The sequence below is a fragment of the Oryctolagus cuniculus genome, chromosome 7 (assembly GCF_964237555.1).
Source record: "Oryctolagus cuniculus chromosome 7, mOryCun1.1, whole genome shotgun sequence".
In the NCBI taxonomy this organism is placed as follows: Eukaryota; Metazoa; Chordata; class Mammalia; order Lagomorpha; family Leporidae; genus Oryctolagus; species Oryctolagus cuniculus.
This window is the reverse complement of record NC_091438.1, coordinates 109,239,152-109,262,784: the sequence shown is the minus strand read 5'-3', so window position 1 is coordinate 109,262,784 and position 23,633 is coordinate 109,239,152. Positions and strand designations below refer to the sequence as shown.

Genomic DNA, 23,633 nt, shown 5'->3' with positions numbered 1-23,633 from the left:
TTTGGGCAAAACACTGTCAACATGGGGTGAGCATTGCTTGGGACACCTGCACTCCCTATCAGAGTGCTTGGGTTCAAGTCCTGGTTCTGTTGCTACTACCAGTCTCCTGTTATGTGCACCCTGGGAGGCAACAGTAATGGTGCAAGCAGTTAGATCCTGGCCAGCCACGTGAGACCTGCATTGAGTTCCTGGTTCCTTCTTGGCCCCACCTCAGCTGATGAGCTCATGCAGGCATCCAGCAGATGGGAACGCTGTCTGTCTCTCTCTCTGTCTCTTCTCTCCTTGCCTCTCAAATAATATATATAGATAAAATGAATTTTTAAAAAACAGTATAAAAACAAACCTTGCTCATTATCTATGTTCCTTCTTTCAAGGATAAGCAGCTCTCCAATTTCTTCCTGCTTAGGGATGTTCTCTAATACCTTCAAGTAGTTGGTTTTTCCCAGGGGCCAGCGCTGGTGTAGTGGGTAAAGCTGCCACTTACAGCGCTGGCATCGCATATGCATGCCAGTTCGAGTCCCGGCTGCTCCACTTCTGATCCAGCTCTCTGCTATGGCCTGAGAAAGCAGTGGAAGATGGCCCAAGTGTTTGGGCCCCTGAACCCATGTGGGAGACCAAGAAGCTCCTGGCTCCTGGCTTTGGATCAGAGTAGCTCCAGCCATTGCGGCCATCTGGGGAGTGAACCAGTGGATGGAAGTCCTCTCTCTCTCTCCCCACCCCGCCTCTGCCTCTGTAACTCTGCCTTTCAAATAAATAAATCTTTAAAAAAATATTTTTTCCAGAGTTTAAAACCATCTATGGAAGATTCAGTTCAATACAAACTACTTTGACACGGAATTTCATCTACTGAATTTTTATTTCAACAACTGTATTTTTACTTGATTTTTAATTTACCATTTATTGTTTCATCTTAGAAAGATTTTATTTTTATTTATTTAAAAGGCAGAGGGACAGAGAGAGAGAGATTTTCCACACACTTGTTTACTCCCCAGATAGCTGCAGTAGCCAGGGCTTGGCCCACCCAAAGCCAGGAACCAAGAACTCCATTTGAGTGTCCCACATGGTTGGCAGGGGCCCAAGTAGTTGGGCCATCATCAGCTGCTTTCTCAGGCACATTAGCTGGGAGGCAGATCAGACGCAGAGCAGCCAAGACTTGAACCAACATTCCAAAACAGAATGCCAATATTGCAGGCACTTGCTTAACCTGCTGCACCACAACAGTAACCCTACTTTCTAAATATCCTAATCACCCTCATTTAAAATGTGCTTGTGTCTTTTTTTTTTTTCCAATCTGGGCCTTTTAAAAAAGTTTATTTAGAGGCCGGTGTTTTGGCGCAGTGGGTTAAGCCACAGCCTACAATGCCCAGCATTCCATATGGGTCCTTCTCAGCTGTTTCACTTTTGATCCAGCTCTCTGCTAATGAGCCTGGAAAAGCAGAAGATGGCCTAAATGCTTGGGTTCCTGCCACCCACGTGGGAGACTTGGATGGTGTTCCAGGCTCCTGGCTTTTGTCTGGCCTAGCCCCCCAACCATTTGGGGAATGGAAGATCTCTCTCTTTCTTTGTCTCTCCCTTTTCTCTGTAACTCTTTCAAATCAATAAATCTTTTAAAAATGTTTATATTCATTTTATTTATTTGAAAGACAGAGCCACAGAGCAAGAAATTTTCGATCCATTGGTTCACTCCTCAAATGCCTGTAACAGCTAGCTAGAGCTGGACTAGGTGAAGTTCCACCTGAGTATCCTACATGGGCAGCAGGGACTCAAGGACTTGAGAGTATCTGCTGCCTCCCAAGTGCATTAGCAGGAAGGTGGACTGCAAGCAGAGGCGGAGTTGGGATTACATCCCAGGCACACTACTAGAGAGGCTTCCCCAGTGGCAGCTTCACTCACTGTACTATAATGCCTGCTCCTGCCTGGTTAGTTTTTAAGTATTTTCTTATTAATTGCTAGTTTTTGTGACTCAGCTTTATTGTCTTTAGACAGTTTGTATAAGTCCATTTTATAAAGCCCTAATTCTGTTGATTTTATGTATCAGAACTTTCAGTTGTGGTAGTTACCTTTTGTGTTAGGTTATCTATGATTTTGGAATATTGTTCAGTTGATCTTAACCTGTGGAAAAACTAGGGGCATAAACTGAAGATGTTGTCCACAAAAGACACACATTTGATTCATCACCGGCCAAGGGATCCTTACCAACCAGGAATCATTTTGGCTTCCTCCTAGTTTAATTCCTAAGTCTCAAGCTTAACTCCTTACTCTGCCTCTAGCCCATTTCTACCAAGTACAACATGAATGCCTGTAAATATATTCAGGAAAATTCCATTTCTCTTTTGTGCTGACTCCCCATTATGTGTAATTTGGTTTTAATTCACTTCTCTATAGTCCATCAATGCAATTAAAAAGGTAATTTATGCAGAATCTAGTTGTTTTGCAATTGTAAAGACTTTTAGAGATTCTAAGCATTAGAAGAGTTTCTCACAACATTATAAAAATGATCTATTAAAAGAAATGCCTGAGTCCTGGCTATTCCACTTCTGATCCAGCTCCCTACTAATGCACCTGGGAAAACAGTGGAGGATGGCTGAAGTGCTTGGGCTCCCGCACCCACGTGGGAGAACCAGAAGAAGCTCCTGGCTTCCAGCTTCAACCTGGCCCAGCCCTGGCTGTTTCGGCCACTTGGGAAGTTAACCAACAAATGGAAAATCTCTCTCCCTCTCCCTCTCCCTCTCTAACTCTGCCTTTCAAATAAATAAGTAAAAAATTTTTTTTAAAGAAAAATGCCTGCATGTATCAGTACTGCTGCAAATATAGTATTGTCAATCTTTGTTTTATACTTTTATCAAACCAATGCTTAAGAATGTTGGGGCCACCACTGTGGCACACTACGTTAATCCTCCACCTGCAGCACCGGCACCCCATATGGGCGCCGGTTCTAGTTCCGGTTGCTCCTCTTCCAGTCCAGCTCTCTGCTGTGACCTGGGATAGCAGTAGAAGATGGCCCAAATGCTTGGGCCCCTGCACCCACATGGGAGACTGGGAAGAAGCACCTGGCTCCTGGTGTCAGATTGGTGTAGCTCCAGCTGTTGCGGCCATTTGGGGAGTGAACCAACGGAAGGAAGACCTTTCTCTCTGTCTCACTGTCTGTAACTCTACCGTCAAATAAATAAATAAAATCTTAAAAAAAAAATAAAAAAGAATGTTATATAGGGCCAGCACTATGGTATAGCAGGTAAAGCCGCCGCCTGCAGTGCTGGTATCTCATATGGGCGCCAGTTTGAGTCCTGGCTACTCCATTTCTGATCCAGCTCTCTGCTATAGCCTGAGAAAGCAGTGGAAAATAGCCAAAGAGCTTGGGTCCCTGTACCCATGTGGGAGACCCAGAAGAAGCTCCTGGCTCCTGGCTTTGGACTGGCACAGCTTTGGCCATTGTAGCCATTTGGGGACTGAACCAGCAGATAGAAGATCTCTCTTTTCCTCTGCCTTTCAAATAAAATAATTAAATCTTTTTTTTTTTTTTTTTTTTAAGAAAGTTGGCCAGCGCCATGGCTCACTAGGCTAATTCTCTGCCTGTCGTGCCGGTACCCCAGGTTCTAGTACCGGTTGGGGCACTGGGTTCTAGTCCTGGTTGCACCTCTTCCTATCCAGCTCTCTGCTGTGGCCTGGGAGGGCAGTGGAGACCTGCCCAAGGAGACCAGGAGGAAGCACCTGGCTCCCGGCTTCAGATCGGTGCAGCGTGCCGGCTGTAGCATCCATCTTGGGGGTGAACCAATGGAAGGAAGACCTTTCTCTCTGTCTCTCTCTCACTGTCTAACTCTGCCTGTCAAAAAAAAAAAAAAATGTTATACTACTATAGTTTTAACTATTTGGTATTAAAGTATACTGTATCTAGGTGAAACACTCAGTCATATTTCCACTTAAGTTCTGTTTATGGCCCTTGCCTATATTTCCACTAAACTAGGGTCCTTTTTGCTTTTTACTTATTAAACTTTTTATTTGGTGAAGCATTAAGCCATTAAGTAATGTAAATTAAAAATATGTTATCCCCAAAACTAAAGAAAAGCGGGGGAGTAAGAGAGAGAGGGCAGAAGGGAGAAATTGGTGGAGGGAGGGAGGGACTATCATTATATTCTTAGAACTGCATCTAAACCATGTGAATCTGTTAAAAACTAAATTAAAAAGGAAATGTTACTTAAAAAAGATTTATTATACTTTTCTCAGTTATAGCTACTTTACTGGTAGGAGGAAAAATACATTTACATTTCATATTTTTCATACTTAGATGAAGTGCTAATAATTTCATCAATCTTAAAAAAATACAGTAGTATACTTTTAAGTAAAACAAATTGTAGAACTTTATCTATCAAAATTCAAAGAATTTTTTTAACATGGTTAACTTTTGCTGGACCTGACATATCATTTCATTCACCTCTTACTGTAATCAATCCACAAAATAAAAATAATCATATTACACATTTGCATCAGCATGACTACAAACACAAATAGGCACAGTAAAATGTGCAAAGCAGATCCAGGATTCACTTGTATTCAGCTTCCTTTATAAAGAAAAATCAGCACATTTTAAAGTTCTCTTAGAAATTCCCTTGAAGGCCGGCGCCATGGCTCACTAGGCTAATCCTCCACCTTGCGGCGCCGGCACACTGGGTTCTAGTCCCGGTCAGGGCGCCGGATTCTGTCCCGGTTGCCCCTCTTCCAGGCCAGCTCTCTGCTGTGGCCAGGGAGTGCAGTGGAGGATGGCCCAAGTGCTTGGGCCCTGCACCCCATGGGAGACCAGGAGAAGTACCTGGCTCCTGCCATCGGATCAGCGCAGTGCGCCAGCTGCAGCGCACCGGCCGCGGTGGCCATTGGAGGATGAACCAACGGCAAAGGAAGACCTTTCTCTCTGTCTCTCTCTCTCTCTCCACTCTGCCTGTCAAAAGAAAAATGAAAAAGAAAACTCCCTTCAGTGCCAGTGCCTGCATCCCATATGGGCGCCGGTTTGAGACCCAGCTGCTCCACTTCTGATCCAGCTCTCTGCTATGGCCTGGGAAAGCAACAGAAGATGGCCCAAACCCTTGGGCCCCAGCACCCTGTGGGGTGTCCTGGACGAAGCTCCTGGCTTCAGATGGGCACAGCTCTGGCCATTGCGACCACCTGGGGAGTGAACCAGAGGATGGAAGACCTCTCTTTCTCTCTCCCTCTGCCCTGCTTAACTCTTTCATAAATAAATAAATAAATCTTGGCCGGCACCGCGGCTCACTAGGCTAATCCTCCACCTTGCGGCGCCGGCACACTGGGTTCTAGTCCCGGTTGGGGCACCCGGTTGCCCCTCTTCCAGGCCAGCTCTCTGCTGTGGCCAGGGAGTGCAGTGGAGGATGGCCCAAGTACTTCGGCCCCTGCACTCATGTGGGAGACCCAGAAGAAGCTCCTGGTTCCTGGCTTTGAATCGGCACAGTTCCGGCCATTGAGACCAATTGGGGAGTGAACCAGCGGATATAAGACCAGAGGATATAAGACCTCTTTTTCTCTCTCTCTCTCTCTGTGTAACTCTGACTTTCAAATAAATAAATCTTAAAAAAAAAAAAAGCACAAACACACCACAAAATTTAGTAATTAGATCATTACCAAATGGAGTACAACTGCATATTCCATCTTTTACCCCATCTGCTTCCCCATGAAGGCAACCATTAAACTGAATGCTATATTTATCATTTTTGTTTTTGTTCATAATCTTAATGGGCACAGAACTCTAAATAACAGGGTTATTTTTGCTTCTTAAGTTTTACAGAAATGATATACTACATGTAGTTTTCAATAAATTGTTTCTTTCACTTAATATTTTTAAGAAACATCCATCCACTCTACTGTCATTGGACATTTACTCTCTCCTATTCATTTTCGATTCTTTTAGGATATATATATATGTATATTTCCACAACTATTCATTATTCTAGTAAAATTTGTTCGTGAAAAGGTTCAAAGAAATTAAAAACAGGTTAGATCATACTCTCTCATAAGTTACTCATCTCATAAGTGAGATGTCAACCTCAATTTTAAGATTCTCAAACTCTTCTAACACAACATGTATCTACTGGTATGCCCTTGTGAAGCAAATACACACCAGTTTTCTTCACTGTGTTCCTAACTTGGAATTTTTTGTTTGTTGCATTCTCTTTGCAGCTTTGGGTACGTGGCTATTGGCTGATTATTCTAATTCAGCAATAAAAAATAAGTCTTTTTGCTTAAATCTAGGGAAAGGAAAATCTCTCAGCCTGTAACTTTCAAGAGTATAAGAAAAACATATTTTTTAATAGCTGTGTGCACAACACTATATTAGGTGCACAGCTTCCTTATCTGTGTTGATAATTGTAGTCCCTACCTTCAATGAGACCAAATTGCTAAACACTGTTCCTAGGTGATAATTAAAGATTCAATACATGCAGGCTATTATTTCTGCACCTTTCATACCAGTATCTGATATAAATTTTCCCCCACCATTTTATTATAAATTTTACTCTATTTTGAAAATAACAAAGGAACAGATTCCTCTCGCGGTGGGACCTAAGTCAGCCTGGGAACAAGGAGCAGTCAGAAAACCATTGCCCGAGTTCGACATCCACTCCTGCCCGCTACGTTCTTTAGGGACTCCGTTTCTTTTTCGTTTAAGTTTCTGTAGGGCAGCAACTGTGTTTTATTCATCTCAATAGAAGACGGAGGAGGGGTTGGGATAACAAAATGAAAATTACGCAGCACAATGCCTATTCCCGCTTTGGTCATTCTCAATGACCACATTATTCGGGCTGGATGGGAATTGAGAAATCATTCAGTGCAATTTTCTTCTTATCAGTAAGCAAACCGGAGGCGGAGTTGAAAAGTGACGGACTCAACAGTGAAAGAATCTTCACTGGGATTCAAGTATTCAGACCCAAGTCGTGCATTCTGCTGCCACGAGTTTATATGAATCCACTACCCTAATCTAGGTACTGCAGGGCCTCCCGATTCTACGGGGATGTTCCAGTCGACCTTGCCCGATCTTCAGGAAATTAACTTCTTAAAAATCATTTCAAGTGAGACATCACCTAATTACAGCACACACCCTACATCTGTCAAAAGCCTTGGAGAAACAGTGCTGAAATAGACTAGCGTGGAGTTCAAGTCCTTTGAGGACACAAACACCGGGAACGGTTGACAACTGGCGACAATTTTTACTCAGGAAAAAAAATTAGGAAAACAAAAAGGCTAGTGGAGCCGCATAATATCTACTCTTCTTCACAGAGGGACCTCAAAGACAGTAAAACCTAGGGAGGAGATACCTACGGCATTCTGAGATCCAAAGACGCACCACCGCCACTAGCAGGACCAGCCGAGAACGCTCCGCAGCCAAGACACAGCACGAAAAGCGCGGGCGGGCGGGGACTGGACTGTGTGTGTCCCACCGAACGCGGACCCTCCGGAAACACTCTCCCAGCGAGAAAGGATCCGAGTGTGTGCGAGGAATGGGTGGGCGTGTGGGGAGTTTAGGCCCATGACCTCAGCCGCTCCCTCCAGAGTGAAGCACAGAACCTTCTGCTACTCCTCTGGCCATGGTACCTCCCGGAGAACAGATACAGCCGTCTCTGTTCGCTCGGGATCAACCACCGCTAGATTTCTAGCCGGAGCATTCGTGGAGGTGCTCTGCATCTTATTTCCGGTGGCGGCGAAGTGCCGTTGCCATGGTGATTGGAGAAAGGCCGCTGTCTGCCCGGCGGCCCAGAGACGATCGCGGGATCACCGGAAAGAATGGGCTGAGACTCCTCGTTTGTGAGCTGGCATTAGGTAGCGAACCGCTGTCTCCATCTCCTCACTCGTCTGCGTCTCACTGTGCGGCTGCGTCTTCTCCCACCGGCTTCTTTTCCTGGTCTAACACTTGGTCCGAGTAGGTACGCGAAGTGTACGCGGGATCGCAGTTTTACGCCCCGCGGAACCGAGAGCGAGCTCGCGAGGTTGCCCGAGATTAGCTGGGGACCCTTTTCGGCGCGTAGGGACGGCGACTTGGATGGCTGTTTGCACGGGGCCCTTCGCAAGCCGTAGGCGCTCCTAGACAGTTTATTTTTCCTGCCATTGTGTGTGCCTGATTATTTATGTAGCCGTTAGCTGCGATGTACTCTCTGGGCCCCTGTCTCGGTCTCTGGTTGGAGTTTTACATAAAGGAGGTTTCCAAGCCCGAGGGGTGCAATTACATATTTAATTAAGCTTCCGTGTAGTCTCTCATCGCAGAAAGGGAAAGAACAGAATTCTGGAACACTTCTACCGTGGCATTTCCACGTGTGGGAGTTTTACCTTATTGGGAAAGACTATGGTGAAGACGATTCTTGAAAATCCTTGTATTTTAAAATCGCTGTGCAGCGACCATCCGTTCTCCCTTCCTTGTTGCACAGTTTTCTTTCACATTTGTGAGGATATGCGTGTGCTCCTATGTGTTTAGAACTCGGATGCTTAATTACAGTGATACCAATTTGTAGTAACCAGACTGTGACACCACATCCCTATGGGGTCCTTCTAAATCTGGTGTAAGATGAAAGTGTCAGGCAGGCAGTCTGTGTATTATAAATAGGGTACTTCATCCGTGATAAGCAATTATTATCTTTCTTTCCCAAGTGTAAAAGACCTATATAATTCAAGAAGGTGCAAGTGATTTAGGCCTCCTGAGTAGGAATCCAATGAGTCCTGAAGGGGACCCTACCTGTGTCATCTTATTTTTGAACTTGAAATATTCAGTTCGTCAGCCTGGAATGTATGTTAGAAGTCAAAGCTGGATAAAGTCATGTTGGAAGCTGTTAAACAACCAGCACCATTTTCTAAAAAGACTATTTATTTATTTGAAAGGCAGTGGCAGAGAGGATCTTCCACCCACCCCCTGGCTCACTCCCTAACTAACCACAACAGGTAGGGCTGGGCTGGGCTGGGAAGGATGAAGCTGGGAGCCAGAAATGCCATGTGGATCTCACACATAGGTGACAGGAAACTAAGTCTTTGGGTTATCATCTGCTGCCTCCCAAGTACATTAGCAGGAAGCTGGGTCAGAAGCAGAGGCAGGAGTTGATCCCAAGCACTCCATATGGGGTGCTACAGTCCCAAGTGGCAGCTTAGCCTACTGGGACACCATGCCTCCCCTCACCGTAATTTATTAGCTCATAGTAACCATTGTTCGATAATCATCATCCACATTAACAACGAAGAAGCTGTTATTGAAATCTACAGCCTTCTGCCACTTACTACTAGGAGGGTGGCATCTCTGTTCCGCAGTTTCTTGATCTGTAAAATGGACAAAAACCACCTGACCACTGTAGTAGGGATAACACAAGATGTATGAAAAATATTTAAGCTCTTATGAGCAGAGATATTATATAAACCTAAAATAATATTAGTAAAAGAAAATAGTAAGCCCCATGGCAATGCTCTAAATAGGACTTCTAAAAATTCCATTACTGGAAATGTGGGGCTTGGTAATCCAGATGTTCATGAAACCATCTGGTTGATCCAGTGAAGGATGGGTGTCACCTGCCAATCATCTTCTATTTGACTTGGCATTATTGTGAGTTTCACGCTGTCTCCAGTTTGTTTAGCATTTGTTATGTGCCAGACAGTGTGCTGTATGCTGCACATGTATTAATTGATTTAACCCTCTTAACTCTGTGAAGAGTCTGATTTAGTTGACCTCTTATTTTGGGAGCATAAATGTACACTTTCCTTTGTCCTGTGATTCTTTTTTTTTTATTTGACAGGTAGAGTTATAGACAGTGAGAGTGAGAGAGAGAGACAGAGAGAAAGGTCTTCCTTCCTTCCCTAATGGCCGCCACGGCCGGTGCTGTGCCAATCCGAAACCAGGAGCCAGGTGCTTCCTCCTGGTCTCCCATGCGGGTGCAGGGCCCAAGCACTTGGGCCATCCTCCACTGCCTTCCAAGGGCCACAGCAGAGAGCTGGACTGGAAGAGGAGCAACTGGGACTAGAACCCGGGGTGTCTGCGTCGCAGGCGGAGGATTAACCAAGTGAGCCACGGTGCTGGCCTGTCCTGTGATTCTTCTTTTGTGTAATATTATGTTTTTGTTTTTTGGGTGTTCTCATATACTTGAGCAACAACTGTATATATATATATATGTATATGTATATGTACACATACATATATGTGTGTGTAGGAAAGGTCTTCACAAAGTTTATGGAAAATATCATTATCTTCTAATTCTATTTTTTCCACAGACATGCTGGGGTACCCTTGTGTATTTGAATATATATAAAGTTAGAAGTCAGCTGCTAAAGGCTTACTCTAGTTTATCCTGTGGTAATTCTTTCACTCACTGTACACAGCTTTCATCTTGTTCTTCCATATATAAAAATTTTCATGTCTATTTTTCCATATATGTATTATAAATTTTCCCCACATATAACAGCTTTTAAATATCTTGTTCCCTCAGCATTTGAAAGGTGTGTTGACATTTGCATTTTAGGCAATTAACATTTGACTAAAACAGATTTTTGAATGATTTTCTAATAGAATGGCCGACAGTCCGGGAAGTGGTGCAGCTTTTCCCAGTCAGAGTCCTCGAACAAAGAAATACTCATTAACTGAAGAGAAGATATTTTATATGAACTGCAGAGCTGCCTACTTAACAGTCTTCAAAAGCAGCTTAGAAAACATTATTTCTAAAGATCAACTATACTTAGGTACAGTCTTTTAAATTTTGAATCTTTCTGTCTTATTGGTTGAAAGTTTGTAATTCAGAAATACTCTAGTTAGAATTACATTATTGAATTATTCCAATTTCTTAAACTAACTAGAGCAATGGAAGTGCAGTAAGCTATTATGCCATTTTATATACTTACATGTTCTAGAAACTTCAAAATAAAACTTCTAATGTGTATAGACTGGATTGACATATTTAAAGCTTCCATCAATTATTGCTTGCTTAAAAAATTTTTTTTTAATTTTTTAATTTTTCTGACAGGCAGAGTTAGACAGTAAGAGAGAGCGAAAGGTCTTCCTTTTTCCACTGGTTCACTCCCCAAATGGCTGCTACGGCCAGTGCGCCGTGCCATCTTAATCCAGGAGCCAGCAGCTTCTCCTGGTCTTCCATGGGGTGCAGGGTCCAAGCACTTGGGCCATCCTCCACTGCACTCCCGGGCCACAGCAGAGAGCTGGCCTGGAAGAGGAGCAACTGGGACAGAATCCGGCGCCCCAACCGGGGCTAGAACCCGGGGTGCTGGCGCCGCAGGCGGAGGATTAGCCTAGTGAGCCGCGGCGCCGGCCCATGCTTAAAATATTTTTTAAATTCTCATTTTGGTGCTTTAAGATTCACAATATTAGAATGTAAATATTTATGGCATCTGAATCACTGGTCTGAATTTTACCTATACTGAGGAAGACATAAAGGATACATAAAAATGGGTTGAGTGACTGTAAAATTATTTAGAGATAAGTAAATTTTTAAATGAGAATAAGGATTCTGAGGTTTTTATTTTTTTGTTATTGTTTGTTTCATGTGTTTTGTTTTGGTGGGGGAGAATCACTTATTGCTGTTCTCCAATTTTTTCTTTTCTAAAGACTGATTGATTGATTGATTTGAAAGTTACAGTTATAGAAAGAGGGGAAGAGACACACAGAGAGAAGGAGAGATCTTCTATCCACTGGTTCACTCCCCAATTGGCTGTGATGGCTGGGCCTGGGCCAATTGGAAGCCAGAAGCCAGGAGCTTCCTCTGGATCTCCCACATGGGTGCAGGGGCCCAAGCACTTGAGCCGTCTTCTGCTGCTTTCCCAGGCCATAGCAGGGAGCTGGACTGAAAGCAGAAAAACCCTAGGTCTCTAACCGGCACCCATATGGCTTTATCCGCTACACCACAATGCCAGCTCTGATCACCACAGTTTTAAATTCTTCTGGTTACAAATCTCCCCCAAACCACTGAATTTGGTCCTTGCTAGAGGTATCAAATGTCAGGAGGTCCTGAGTCACCGGAGAGAAGCAATACCAGATAACTGACTGCTCCTTCTGTTTCATCCAAGGTGATCTCCTTGCAGGAAGAGAGATTGAGCCATTTTACCAACTTTAGAAATAGCTTCCTTAATCTCAAACTCTGACATATTTCTGCAGCAGTGTCTTAGGTTTGTATGCAGTAATTTCTCTTTTAGAAGAATTCCATTTTGAGAATATGAGAATTGCAAACATTAACAGTTATTTGATGTGTAAATAAAAGATATTTGTCAAATAATTTAAAAACATACGACTAAAGCAGTTTTTCAAATAATGTTTACTTTTACCTTGACTTACATTATTTTAAATTTAGCATAATATTACATTTTGAATTTTAAGTGATAGTATTTTATTAATATGCACTAAATGATATAGACAAATAGAATTATTTAAAATATTTGGTTTTTTTATTTGAAACGCAGAATGACAGGGAGGGAGAGACACTGCCATTATTTACAAAATATCTGAGATTTTTTTTCTCTTTATTTTCTTTTGAGAATGGACTGGGATAATGGATCTGCTAAGTCTAAAAATTTAACATGCAGCTGGTGTTGTGACACAGCAGTTTAATCTGCTGCTAGCAATGCCAGCATCCCATCTCACAGTGCTGATTATGAGTCCTGGCTGCTCCACTTCTGATCTGGCAGTGGAAGATGGTCCAGGTGCTTGGGCCCCTGCCACTCACGTGGGAGACCTGGAAGGAGTTCCAGGCTCTTGGCTTCAGCCTGGCTCGACTTTACCTGTTGTGACCATTTGGAGAGTGAACCAGCAGATGGAAGATCTCTTGTCTTTCTGTCTGTCTCTGTCACTCTGCCTTTCAAATAAATACATCTTTTTTTAAAAAGGTGAACATGTACTCTGCTGCTCTGTTTAGTTTTTGAGTCAATGAGAATGTATTACTAAAGTGCTGTCAGTCTTATGAAATTAATCTGGGAAGGTAACAATGCTACGTTTGTCTCTAAAGGGTTTATGTATGATTTTGGTTTTATGGTACAATATTCTTTGTAACACTGTAACAATTTATTTCAGATACTCTGGTTTGAAAGAGGAGTAATGTTAATCAGTGATGTCTTTCTTTGTTGTCTTTCTTCTATTTCCTTCTACTACTTATGCACATAACATATGCTCTGACATTTCCATTTTAAGGCTAAATGGAGCAGTGCCATTACCAGAACTTTGAAGTTCCTTTTTGTCAATTTTTAAATAATATAGATGAAGACTCAAGTCAAAGTTTACAGTAAACCCTGGCAAAAGATCAGTGTGTCAACATTTATGCATGCACAGTTACACATATTTTAACTATCATCAAATTTCATAGACTTTAAATAATTCTAAACTTTGAGATTCAAGTTAGTCATTACTAGATTATATCAACTTCCTAAATACAGGGATATCTTCTTATTGAGTATGAGTTTTGGCATAGGATTTTTTTCCTGAGAAAGTTGCTTTTTTGTAATTTAAAACATTTTTTTAAACAATTTTGTCTTTGTTACTGAAGCCAGCAACAAATATATGCTGAAGTGTCACTCATGGGAAAGAATTACATGCCTATTTCCCCGAAGTGGGACCAGCAGGAGCATTTTCTTTCATGTGAATTCTGAATTGTCAAATTACAGATTCATTTAGAGTCTACTTATAGGCTGGCGCCGCGGCTCAATAGGCTAATCCTCTGCCTTTGGCGCCGGCACACCAGGCTCTAGTCCCGGTCGGGGCGCCGGATTCTGTCCCGATTGCCCCTCTTCCAGGCCAGCTCTCTGCTGTGGCCCGGGAGTACAGTGGAGGATGGCCCAAGTGCTTGGGCCCTGCACTCGCATGGGAGACCAGGAGAAGCACCTGGCTCCTGCCTTTGGATCAGCGCGGTACGCTGGTCGCAGTGCGCCGGCCGCGGCAGCCATTGGAGGGTGAACCAACGGCTAAAAGGAAGACCTTTCTCTCTGTCTCTCTCTCTCACTGTCCATTCTGCCTGTCAAAAATAAATAAATAAATAATTAAATAATTAAAAAAAAAAAGAGTCTACTTATATTCCCTGCTTTTAAAGTGTGGGAGTTGGCTGGGGATGGAATCCTGAAATACACATGGCATTTCTCTGGTTGTATTAATAGATTAATTAAGGCATCATCTACATACTAGGCAAAATGCTTATCTTTTGTTCTTAGGGCAGCATGTAATCTGAGATATTGTCTATATGTAAAATAGACCTGTGGGAATAAAAAAATACCTTATATCCAATGCTCCGAATTTGCATAGAGGCTTTATAGGTGAATGGAAGTTGGTAATTATTACAGCTGTAACTTCTGTTAACTTAAAGTTATCAACTCAATGCACTGGCATAACCTGGATAGAAAATTTCTTTTTACCATTAGACTGCTAATATGTTATAGAACCATAAGTCATAACCAAAAATAGCAATTTTATACTTCAGATATAGACTTCCTATTCTGATTGTATAACTTCTTTGAAATTAGTTTGTATTTCTGAAAAAATATCACCCTATATTATGCTTGTGCACAGTAAATGCCTAATGTAACTGACTCACAACTGTCTGTGTTTATTACCCTGATCTGGTTTCCATTTCCTGAATGATAGCTGAATTTTTTTATTCTTATTATATTAAATTGTAGATTATCCAGATTATCATTTTCTGAATGCTGATTTATAATTCACAGATGTTGTGAATTCCCATCTAAGTTGAAAATATGCAACATAAGGTTTTATAAAGGGATTTTGTAGCATCCTTTAAGACAGTTAATACCATTTAAAATTCTGTTAATTCCTTCTGTGGTGCTTAGGAAAACTTACTATTGGTTCATTTCAGAGAGTTATGTCTTTTTTAATTTTTTTTTATTTTTTATTTATTTTTTGACAGAGTGGACAGTGAGAGAGAGACAGAGAGAAAGTTCTTCCTTTGCTGTTGGTTCACCCTCCAGTGGCCGCCACGGCCGGCACGCTGCGCTGATCCGATGGCAGGAGCCAGGTGCTTTTCCTGGTCTCCCATGGGGTGCAGGGCCCAAGCACTTGGGACATCCTCCACTGTACTCCCTGGCCACAGCAGAGAGCTGGCCTGGAAGAGGGGCAACCGGGACAGAATCCGGTGCCCCGACCGGGACTAGAACCCGGTGTGCCGGCGCCGCAAGGTGGAGGATTAGCCTAGTGAGCCGCGGCGCCGGCCGAGAGTTATGTCTTAATATGCAGAAATTTATTTCAGACTACCAAAATACTTGTGTTCAACTTTACAAACTATATTTTTTGAAAACCATTATACTATAGTGTACAATAAATACAATTTTTTAAAAGATTTATTTATTTATTTGAAAGGCAGAGTTAAAGAGAGACAGAGGCAGAGACAGAGAGGGAGTTCTTCCATCCACTGGTTTATTCCCCAGATGGCTGCAATGGCCAGAGGTGCACTGATCCAAAAACTAGGAGCCAGGAGATTCTTCCGAGTTTCTCATGCAGGTGCAGGGGCCCAAGAAGTTGGGCCATCTTCTACTGCTTCCCCAAGCCATAGCAGAGAGCTGGATCAGAAATGGAGCAGGGGCTAGCACTGTGGCATAGTGGGCTAAGTCACCATCTGCGGTGCTGGCATCCCATATGGATGCCAGTTCATGTCCTAGCTGCTCCTCTTCCAATCCAGCTCTCTGCTATGGCTGGGAAAGCAGTGGAAGGTAGCCTAAGTGCTTGGGCCCTTGCATCCATGTGGGAAACCCAGAAAAAACTCCTGGCTCTTGGCTTTAGATCAGCACAGCTCTGGTCATTGTGGCCATCTAGGGAGTGAACCAATGAATGGAAGACCTCTCTCTCTGTTTCTCCCTCTCCTTGTCTGTAGCTCTGCCTTTCAAATAAATAAATAATCTTAAAAAAAAAAAAAAAAAAAAGAATGGAGCAGCTGGGACTCAAAACTGGCACCCATATGGGATGCAGGCACTACAGATGGTGGCTTTACCTGCTATGCCACAACACCAGCCAACAAATAATTATACAAAGCCTTTCTTGCTATTAATTATTTAACTTTCCATTGATATAAAGAAATGGTTAATAATGAAAAGCTGTTTGACCATTGTATCTCTGTGATGGTCTTCTCTAGCAGCGTTGACATTCTTGATTTTCAGCAGACACACAACTTCAAATGGGTTATTATTATTATTATTATTATTTTTGACAGGCAGAGTGGACAGTGAGAGAGAGACAGAGAGAAAGGTCCTCATTTTCCGTTTGTTCACCCCCCAAGGGCCGCTGCGGCCGGTGTACCGCGCCGATCTGAAGCCAGGAGCCAGGTGCTTCCCCTGGTCTCCCATGCGGGTGCAGGGCCCAAGCACTTGGGCCATCCTCCACCTGGCCACAGCAGAGAGCTGGACTGGAAGAGGAGCAACCGGGACAGAATCCGACACCCCAACCGAGACTAGAACCTGGGGTGCCGGTGCCGCAGGCGGAGGATTATCCTATTGAGCCACGGCACCGGCTCCTCAAATGGGTTATTTTCGTGCATATATTTAATACTTGGAACATGAATAATGTTGCAATTCTACTAATGATGAAATTTTAGATGTAATGCCTTCTTGTTGTTAATATTCTGAAACAAATGATTTCTTCATTTCATTACTATATCTGTTGATCCTTAAAAGTAATAATGTTTTTCTTTTGTGGTTACCCATATGACCTCAATATAATTAAGTAGATGGTTATTTTCCATCTTTTTTTTCTGTAAAAGTTCTTAAGTATATCATAGATTACCAGTTATTTAAACCATATACATTGAGGACCAAATTGACAACAAAGGAAACAATCTATTTAGTTCTGGCATTAATAAATCAAGAATCTTTAGCTGGTAATATGTATATTTTTATTTCTGAAAGTCAGGCATATATTGACATCCCTAAATATTCAACACCAAAGGCAATGGTATTGGTGTATGTGTGTATTTGTCTAATATCATGTATAATGGTTAGAAGAAAATACATTTAAATACCAATTCTGAATGTTACAATAACCATACCTGTTTTCTTGGGCAGTTCTTCAACATGCAGGAAGAAACCCATCCCAAAAGACAATTAATAAATATTGGACTTCTCAAACAGCCAAACTGAATTTTGATGATTTTTGTGTAATTTTAAGGAAAGAAAAACCTACTTCAAAAGCAGACCTGCTAAAATCATTTAGGCAATTAGATGTAAATGATGATGGCTCTATTTTACACACTGACCTTTATAAATTTCTAACAAAGGTAAGATTTATGAAACTGTTCTGTAATATGCAAAACAACTTCAAGTCTAGGTTTGTCGTCCAAAGTTCACATTAAAAATAGCTGTTTCATTGACAGGTGAAATGAATGACATATATGTTATTTATAAAGTACTTAGGGATCCTACTAGATGAAAGGTGCTTTGTAAATAAAAAATAAAGTATAAAATTGAGCCTATGTTGCAATCCCCTTGTGCTCCTATGCAATTCCTTCTTGCCCAGAACTCTTTGAAAATCTGTGATAGGTCCATATGCACTAAGTGAAAGGAAAACAAAGTATAAATGAGATTTGGAATGCATTCTGTTTTTTGGTATAATGTTAGAAAATATCTTTGCTCTAAACACAATAGTAGTTATTACTGACTCTTGCTCTACAATTTAGAAAACTGAGATTCAGTGTTCTTGCACAAAATTTAATAAAATTGTAAAATCTTACTTTATATGACAGACTTATTCTTTTTCTAAAATATTTATTTATCATTTATTTGAAAGGCAGAGTAACATAGAGGGAGAGACAGATCTTTCCTCCACTGGTTCCCTTCCCAAATGCCTGCAACAACCAGGCCTGGGCCAGGAGTGTCCCAAGCTCTGGCTGTTGCTGCTGTGCCAAAATGCCAGCCCCGACACTCTCATTCTTCCTTCACATAATACTCTGATTTCTAGAGAAATCGTCTGGTCAAACTTGTAGAAAAAGTTGAAGTATTTATACTACCTTATTTCTAGAGAAACCTTCTGGTCAAACTTGCAGAAAAAGTTAAAATATTTATGCTACCTCTGTGAATAACAAAGTGGTAATTATGTTGCTTTTCAATAAATATTGGCTTCTTTTCAGAGAGGGGAAAAGATGACTCGAGAAGAAGTAAATGCCATAATTAATTTGCCTGATGTAAATGCTGATGGAAAGTTTGACTATATCAAGGTACATAAGATCATATTGATGCAAATTTGCATACTGTGTAGGAAAAGTATTTTTTAAAATTTTGTCCCTATCTTTATTAAGGTAAAATTGACAAATACAAATTGTATGTATTTATAGTAAGCATGTAATGTTTTAATAAATATATATATATTTAAAATGTTTAAATTAGCTAATAAACATATCAGAAGAATGCTTTTATAGGAGCACATCTTTTTAATATTGGCAATGACTACTTACATATTAGGCATTCATTGTACTTGAAAGTTATTCCCACAATTGTAACTGGATGACTACATTAAAAATAATATAACCATGTTAAAATAACATATGTGTGCATGTAGACACACACAGAGGCTCTCAGAAATGTACCTTTTCTGGCATGGAAGAATCATAAAAATTATTTAGAAAAAAAGCAAGTCTACACATGTCTTGTAAAAAAAAATAATAAATCACATCTCTGTGTAAAACATTTTATTTGGCTCAGAGTATGACCTCCTCATTGAATCATGGCTACATTTCACTAGGTCACTTGAGGCTGGTCAATCTGATTCGAGAAAATGAGTAACCAAGTTCACTAGGAAATATATTCCATCTATCAGTCTATCCCTTGCCTATGCATTTGCCTTCTCCCAAATGTATGATTGAATGTTTTACCCACTGGACTACTTTTTTATTTCCTGTAGTTTTGTAAATTATATATGACAACCAATGAGCAATGTCTCAAGACTATACTAGGCAAACTGGAGGTTGATAGCAAACTGAAGTGTCAGCAGTTTGGAAGCCACATCGAGGGAACTCTTGAAAGGGACCCATCACCAGTACCAAAACCTTCACCTAGAGTCATAAGAAAAACGAATCAGGAGATGTTCTCAAATAAAGGTATTTGCTTTTAATGTTAAGAATTTCTTGATCAGGCATTGGTACATGCCACCTGATGAAGGGTCATATCCAGATAAACTTTTCCTTCTATCTCAGCTTGCCGGTGATGAAACACATGAGAATCCAACTTTTGTCACCTAGCTGTCAAAATCTATTGAAGTAAAATTTTATTATGGAATTTGACTTGGCTAGGATCATTATATTTTATGAAAACTAAAATTTCAGATGATATATTGAGTAAGGAATGTTATTAGTAGCCCATAAATTAAGGATCATTAAACCTGATAAGTATAAAACTTTTAACTTATTTCAACAAGAAGAACAAAGAGAACAAAGTTAATATACCTTTTATACTACACTTTATTTAGAAACAAACTCTTACTGAAAACTTTTCATAATATGAAACTAAATATCAATTATTTGTTACAGGTGGCAGCAGGAGTCCTTTACTGTCAAGCACTAGGAATTTCAAAACATCTGTTTCCCTCACAATTACCATGAGTGCTAACAGTAACCAGAACCCCAAGTTAACTGAGCCAAACTTAATAGAGGTATAGTATTTTAGATTAATAGATACGACTTTTTTTCTGAAAAAAAATTCACATTGTTTATTAATAACTGTTCAGTATCTCTGATAATCAAGAATGTTTGTTAAGTAATTCTTTGAGGTTTTTAAGTGGAATGCAACATTTCTACCCACAGCCAGTTGTAACATTTGTAAAGTAAAAATAATAAGAATGTTATTATAAATCTTTAGTTTAAAAATGATGACTCTCAACTTTTTTTTTTTTTTTTAATTTTTTTTTTTTTGACAGGCAGAGTGGACAGTGAGAGAGAGAGACAGAGAGAAAGGTCTTCCTTTGCCGTTGGTTCACCCTCCAATGGCCGCCGCGGCCGGCGCGCTGCGGCCGGCGCACCGCGCTGATCCGATGGCAGGAGCCAGGAGCCAGGTGCTTTTCCTGGTCTCCCATGGGGTGCAGGGCCCAAGCACCTGGGCCATCCTCCACTGCACTCCCTGGCCACAGCAGAGGGCTGGCCTGGAAGAGGGGCAACCGGGACAGAATCCGGCGCCCCGACCGGGACTAGAACCCGGTGTGCCGGCGCCGCTAGGCGGAGGATTAGCCTAGTGAGCCGCGGCGCCGGCCTGACTCTCAACTTTTTTAACGTGCTAAGTAGATTACCTAATAATATGCCTTCACAAGCAAATTTTTTTTTCTGTTTAACAGATGCTTTCCATGGGTGTTTCTTGTAAATAAGTCATTTATTCAATATCAACTCCTATGAGAGAAAGACAAGAAAGTCACTTTGCTAAGTCAATATTTGTAGAGTGTTAATATTGATCTTCTTCCTTTGTTTTCCCTTTCTAGACTCAACCTTTACTAGTTTTCTTTCAACAGAAAATAATAGCTACAGAAATATAAAACATTAACTGGAAACTGCTAGGATACATTAAAAATGTGCACCTAGGGACCTCTGTAAAAGGGGGGAAAATGGTTATGACCACATACTATAACTGCTGTTAGAAAACTGAACTGATTGTTCTCAAGAGCTACATTTTTGTTTCAAATAACAACTCTGTATTTGTTATTGAACTCTGAAGTCCCTTATATCTTTAAATTGCTAGACAGTGACATTTGTTCTATATTAAAATTTTAAAACATTATCTCTAAGGAATTTTGTTCAGACTGTTTAGGAATCTGTACACCCTAAGCAATTTGGTGTGTGTGTCCAACATGTTCACACACAATATTTAGTGTTCCAACAATATTATTTTCTACCAATGGAACCTGTTTGTACTTTGTAACTAAATTGAATACTAATAAAATTAACATAGTTAAATAATTTGGTTACCTGATTCAAAAGTATAAATAAACAATCTTAGTAGCTGTAAGGAGAGATACAAATAAAAGTTAATATGGATTATATTAAATCATAATAAGGTTTTTTCTCTGTGTTCTTAAATATCTGGTATAATTTCTTTAGTTCAACAGATATTTACTAAGTATGTAAGGTATGCCAATATTATTCTTAGGATAAAATATGGGGCTTTTAAATTAATTTTTTAAAGATTTATTTTATTATTTATTTGTTTGTTCTTAAGATTTTATTCATTTATTTGGGAGATAGAATTACAAACAGTGAGAGGAAGACACAGAGAGAAAGATCTTCCTTCTGCTGGTTCACTCCTCAAATGGCCACAACCGCCAGAGCTGCGCTGATCCAAAGCCAGGAGCAAGGAGCTTCTTCCAACTCTCCCACATGGGTGCAGGGGCCTAAGCACTTGGGCCATCTTCAACTGCTTTCCCAGATCATAGCAGAGAGCTGGATTGGAAGAGGAGCAGTCAGTACTTGAACTAGCACCCATATGAGATGGTGGTGCTGCACCTACTATGCCACAGTGCTGGCCCCTTACAATAATTTGCTTACTAATAATGCATTTACCAAGTTAATATAGTATTGTATTTCATTAACGTATTATTTATTCAACAAATATGTATTAAGTGTTTACTTTGTGTAAAGTGGTTCTCTATGTATTAAGAATTTGGAATATAGATGGACCTGAGCTTGAATCTTAGCTTTGTCACTTAATAACTGTGATCTTGGTTGGTTAACTTAGCGAGCACCTCTTCTGAGTCTCGGTTTCCTTATCCATAAATTGGGAGCAATTACATTTTCATATTTTGGAAATATTTAAAACTTCAACATATGTAAAGCCTTTATCATAGTGCCATGAACATAGTATTCACTTTAATAAAATTGTTCTTATTTTTATTTTTTTTTATTTTTTTTTTTTTTATTTTTTTGACAGGCAGAGTGGACAGTGAGAGAGAGAGACAGAGAGAAAGGTCTTCCTTTGCCGTTGGTTCACCCTCCAATGGCCGCCGCGGCCGGCGCACTGCGGCCAACGCACCACGCTGATCCGATGGCAGGAGCCAGGAGCCAGGTGCTTTTCCTGGTCTCCCATGGGGTGCAGGGCCCAAGCACCTGGGCCATCCTCCACCGCACTCCCTGGCCACAGCAGAGAGCTGGCCTGGAAGAGGGGCAACCGGGACAGAATCCGGCGCCCCGACCGGGACTAGAATCTGGTGTGCCGGCGCCACTAGGCGGAGGATTAGCCTAGTGAGCCGCGGCGCCGGCCAATTGTTCTTAATATTGTTATAGAACTAAGAAATGACTGTAGGGCTTTATATGGGAATGATGTGGTAAAAATAGAGTTTAAGAAACAGTCGTTCTACTATTGTGTTGTGTTCGGAGACCTCACATTAGATTATCTGGGAGGCTAGTACTGCTGTCTATATATAAAGTGATGGGAGCTTGAGTTAGGGTAGTATCTGAGGTCTTAGGAAGAGAAAGATCTAATAGCCAATGATGGTTACAGTGATGGTATAACAAGAGACTTCTTAGATTTTGTATCTAAGACATCAAGAGCAAGGGAATGATGCTGATGATAATAAGAAATTAGGTGAAAGTCTACTAAGAAAATTTAGTATTATCTTTTACAATTGATACTACTTTTTTTTCTTTTTTTGTGTCTTGTTTCTGATCTTAATATTGTCCACTGTTATTTGCTTTTGCTATTAGATGTGTTGAAAGGATAAGGATTTTTTTTTTTTTAAATGCATAGGCCGGCGCCATGGCTCACTAAACTAATCCTCTGCCTGCGGCTCCGGCACTCCAGGTTCTAGTCCTGGTTGGGGCACCGGTTCTGTCCTGGTTGCTCCTTTTCCAGTCCAGCTCTCTGCTGTGGCCCGGGAGTACAGTGGAGGATGGCCCAAGTGCTTGGGCCCTGCACCCCATGGGAGACCAGGAGGAGGCAACTGGCTCCTGGCTTCGGATTGGTGCAGCGTGCCGGCCATGGTGACCATTTGGGGAGTGAACCAACAGAAGGAAGACCTTTCTCTCTGTCTCTCTCTCTCTCACTGTCTAACTCTACCTGTAAAAAAAAAAAAAATGCATAACTCTTTGGATATTCAGTAGAATTCATTTTTTTTTACTTTGAAAGTATTTTTTAAAATTTCATAAATTTTATACATTTCTGGGACATGTATGTGACTAACAGTTGAGTTGCCTCTTGGAATGCCTGCATACTATATAAAAATGCCTGGTTTGTGTCCCACTACTCTGCTTTCAGTCCAGCTTCCTGCCAGTGCACAGCCTGGAGGCAGCAGGTAGCTCAAGTATTTTGTCCGTGACACCCACATAGGAGACCCAGATTGAGTCCTGGGCTCTTAACTTTGACCTGGGCCCGGTCCTGTCTGTTGTGGGCATTTGGGGAGTGAACCAGAGGATGGAAAGATCTCTCTCCATCTGTCTTTTGGAGTCTCTATCTCTCTTTCTTTCTCTCTCTCTCTCTCTGCCTCAGTCTCTGTCTTTCAAATAAAATGAAAATAAGTAAAATTTTTAAAAAATTATGACTTGGTTATGAATATATAGAACAAGTAATTTAAAGGCTTGTTAGTTTTCACAATTGCTTCCAATCTATTTTAAACAAATCTGAGTACCTCATTATCATATAGAGCAGAGAAGTATGGAATTGGGCAGAGAAGGAGAAACTTTTCAGAAATTAGAAGGTTGGTGGCAAGCATTTAGCCT

General features: G+C 41.1%; 2 protein-coding genes across 14 annotated transcripts in view; one reads left to right on the top strand and one right to left on the bottom strand.

Moving 5' to 3' along the window:
• Nucleotides 1–7,519, bottom strand: part of ITGB3BP (integrin subunit beta 3 binding protein) — an 80,226-nt gene extending 72,707 nt beyond the window's left edge. For 6 of the 7 annotated variants that reach the window (XR_007924041.2, XR_007924042.2, XR_011390678.1 and 3 more), the window contains exon 1: nt 7,318–7,519. Coding sequence is in view for 4 of the 7 variants with exons in the window: in XM_051857685.2 (XP_051713645.2) it covers nt 7,318–7,322 (5 nt within the window). In the remaining 3 variants the exon portion in view is untranslated. The remainder of the gene's footprint in view (nt 1–7,317) is intronic. The other variant, XM_070078377.1, reaches the window with a different exon arrangement.
• Nucleotides 7,520–7,683: 164 nt separating this feature from the next.
• EFCAB7 (EF-hand calcium binding domain 7) overlaps nt 7,684–23,633 on the top strand; it is a 53,417-nt gene continuing 37,467 nt past the window's right edge. For 2 of the 7 annotated variants that reach the window (XM_070078358.1, XM_008265127.4), the window contains exons 1-6: nt 7,684–7,815; nt 10,532–10,701; nt 17,014–17,225; nt 18,075–18,161; nt 18,845–19,040; nt 19,470–19,591. In XM_070078358.1, coding sequence (XP_069934459.1) covers nt 10,533–10,701; nt 17,014–17,225; nt 18,075–18,161; nt 18,845–19,040; nt 19,470–19,591 — 786 coding nt within the window. In that variant the 5' untranslated portion in view covers nt 7,684–7,815; nt 10,532. Of the gene's footprint in view, nt 7,920–10,531; nt 10,702–17,013; nt 17,226–18,074; nt 18,162–18,844; nt 19,041–19,469; nt 19,592–23,633 lie in introns of all 7 variants that reach the window. The other 5 variants (XM_070078356.1, XM_051857672.2, XM_070078357.1 and 2 more) reach the window with 3 other exon arrangements.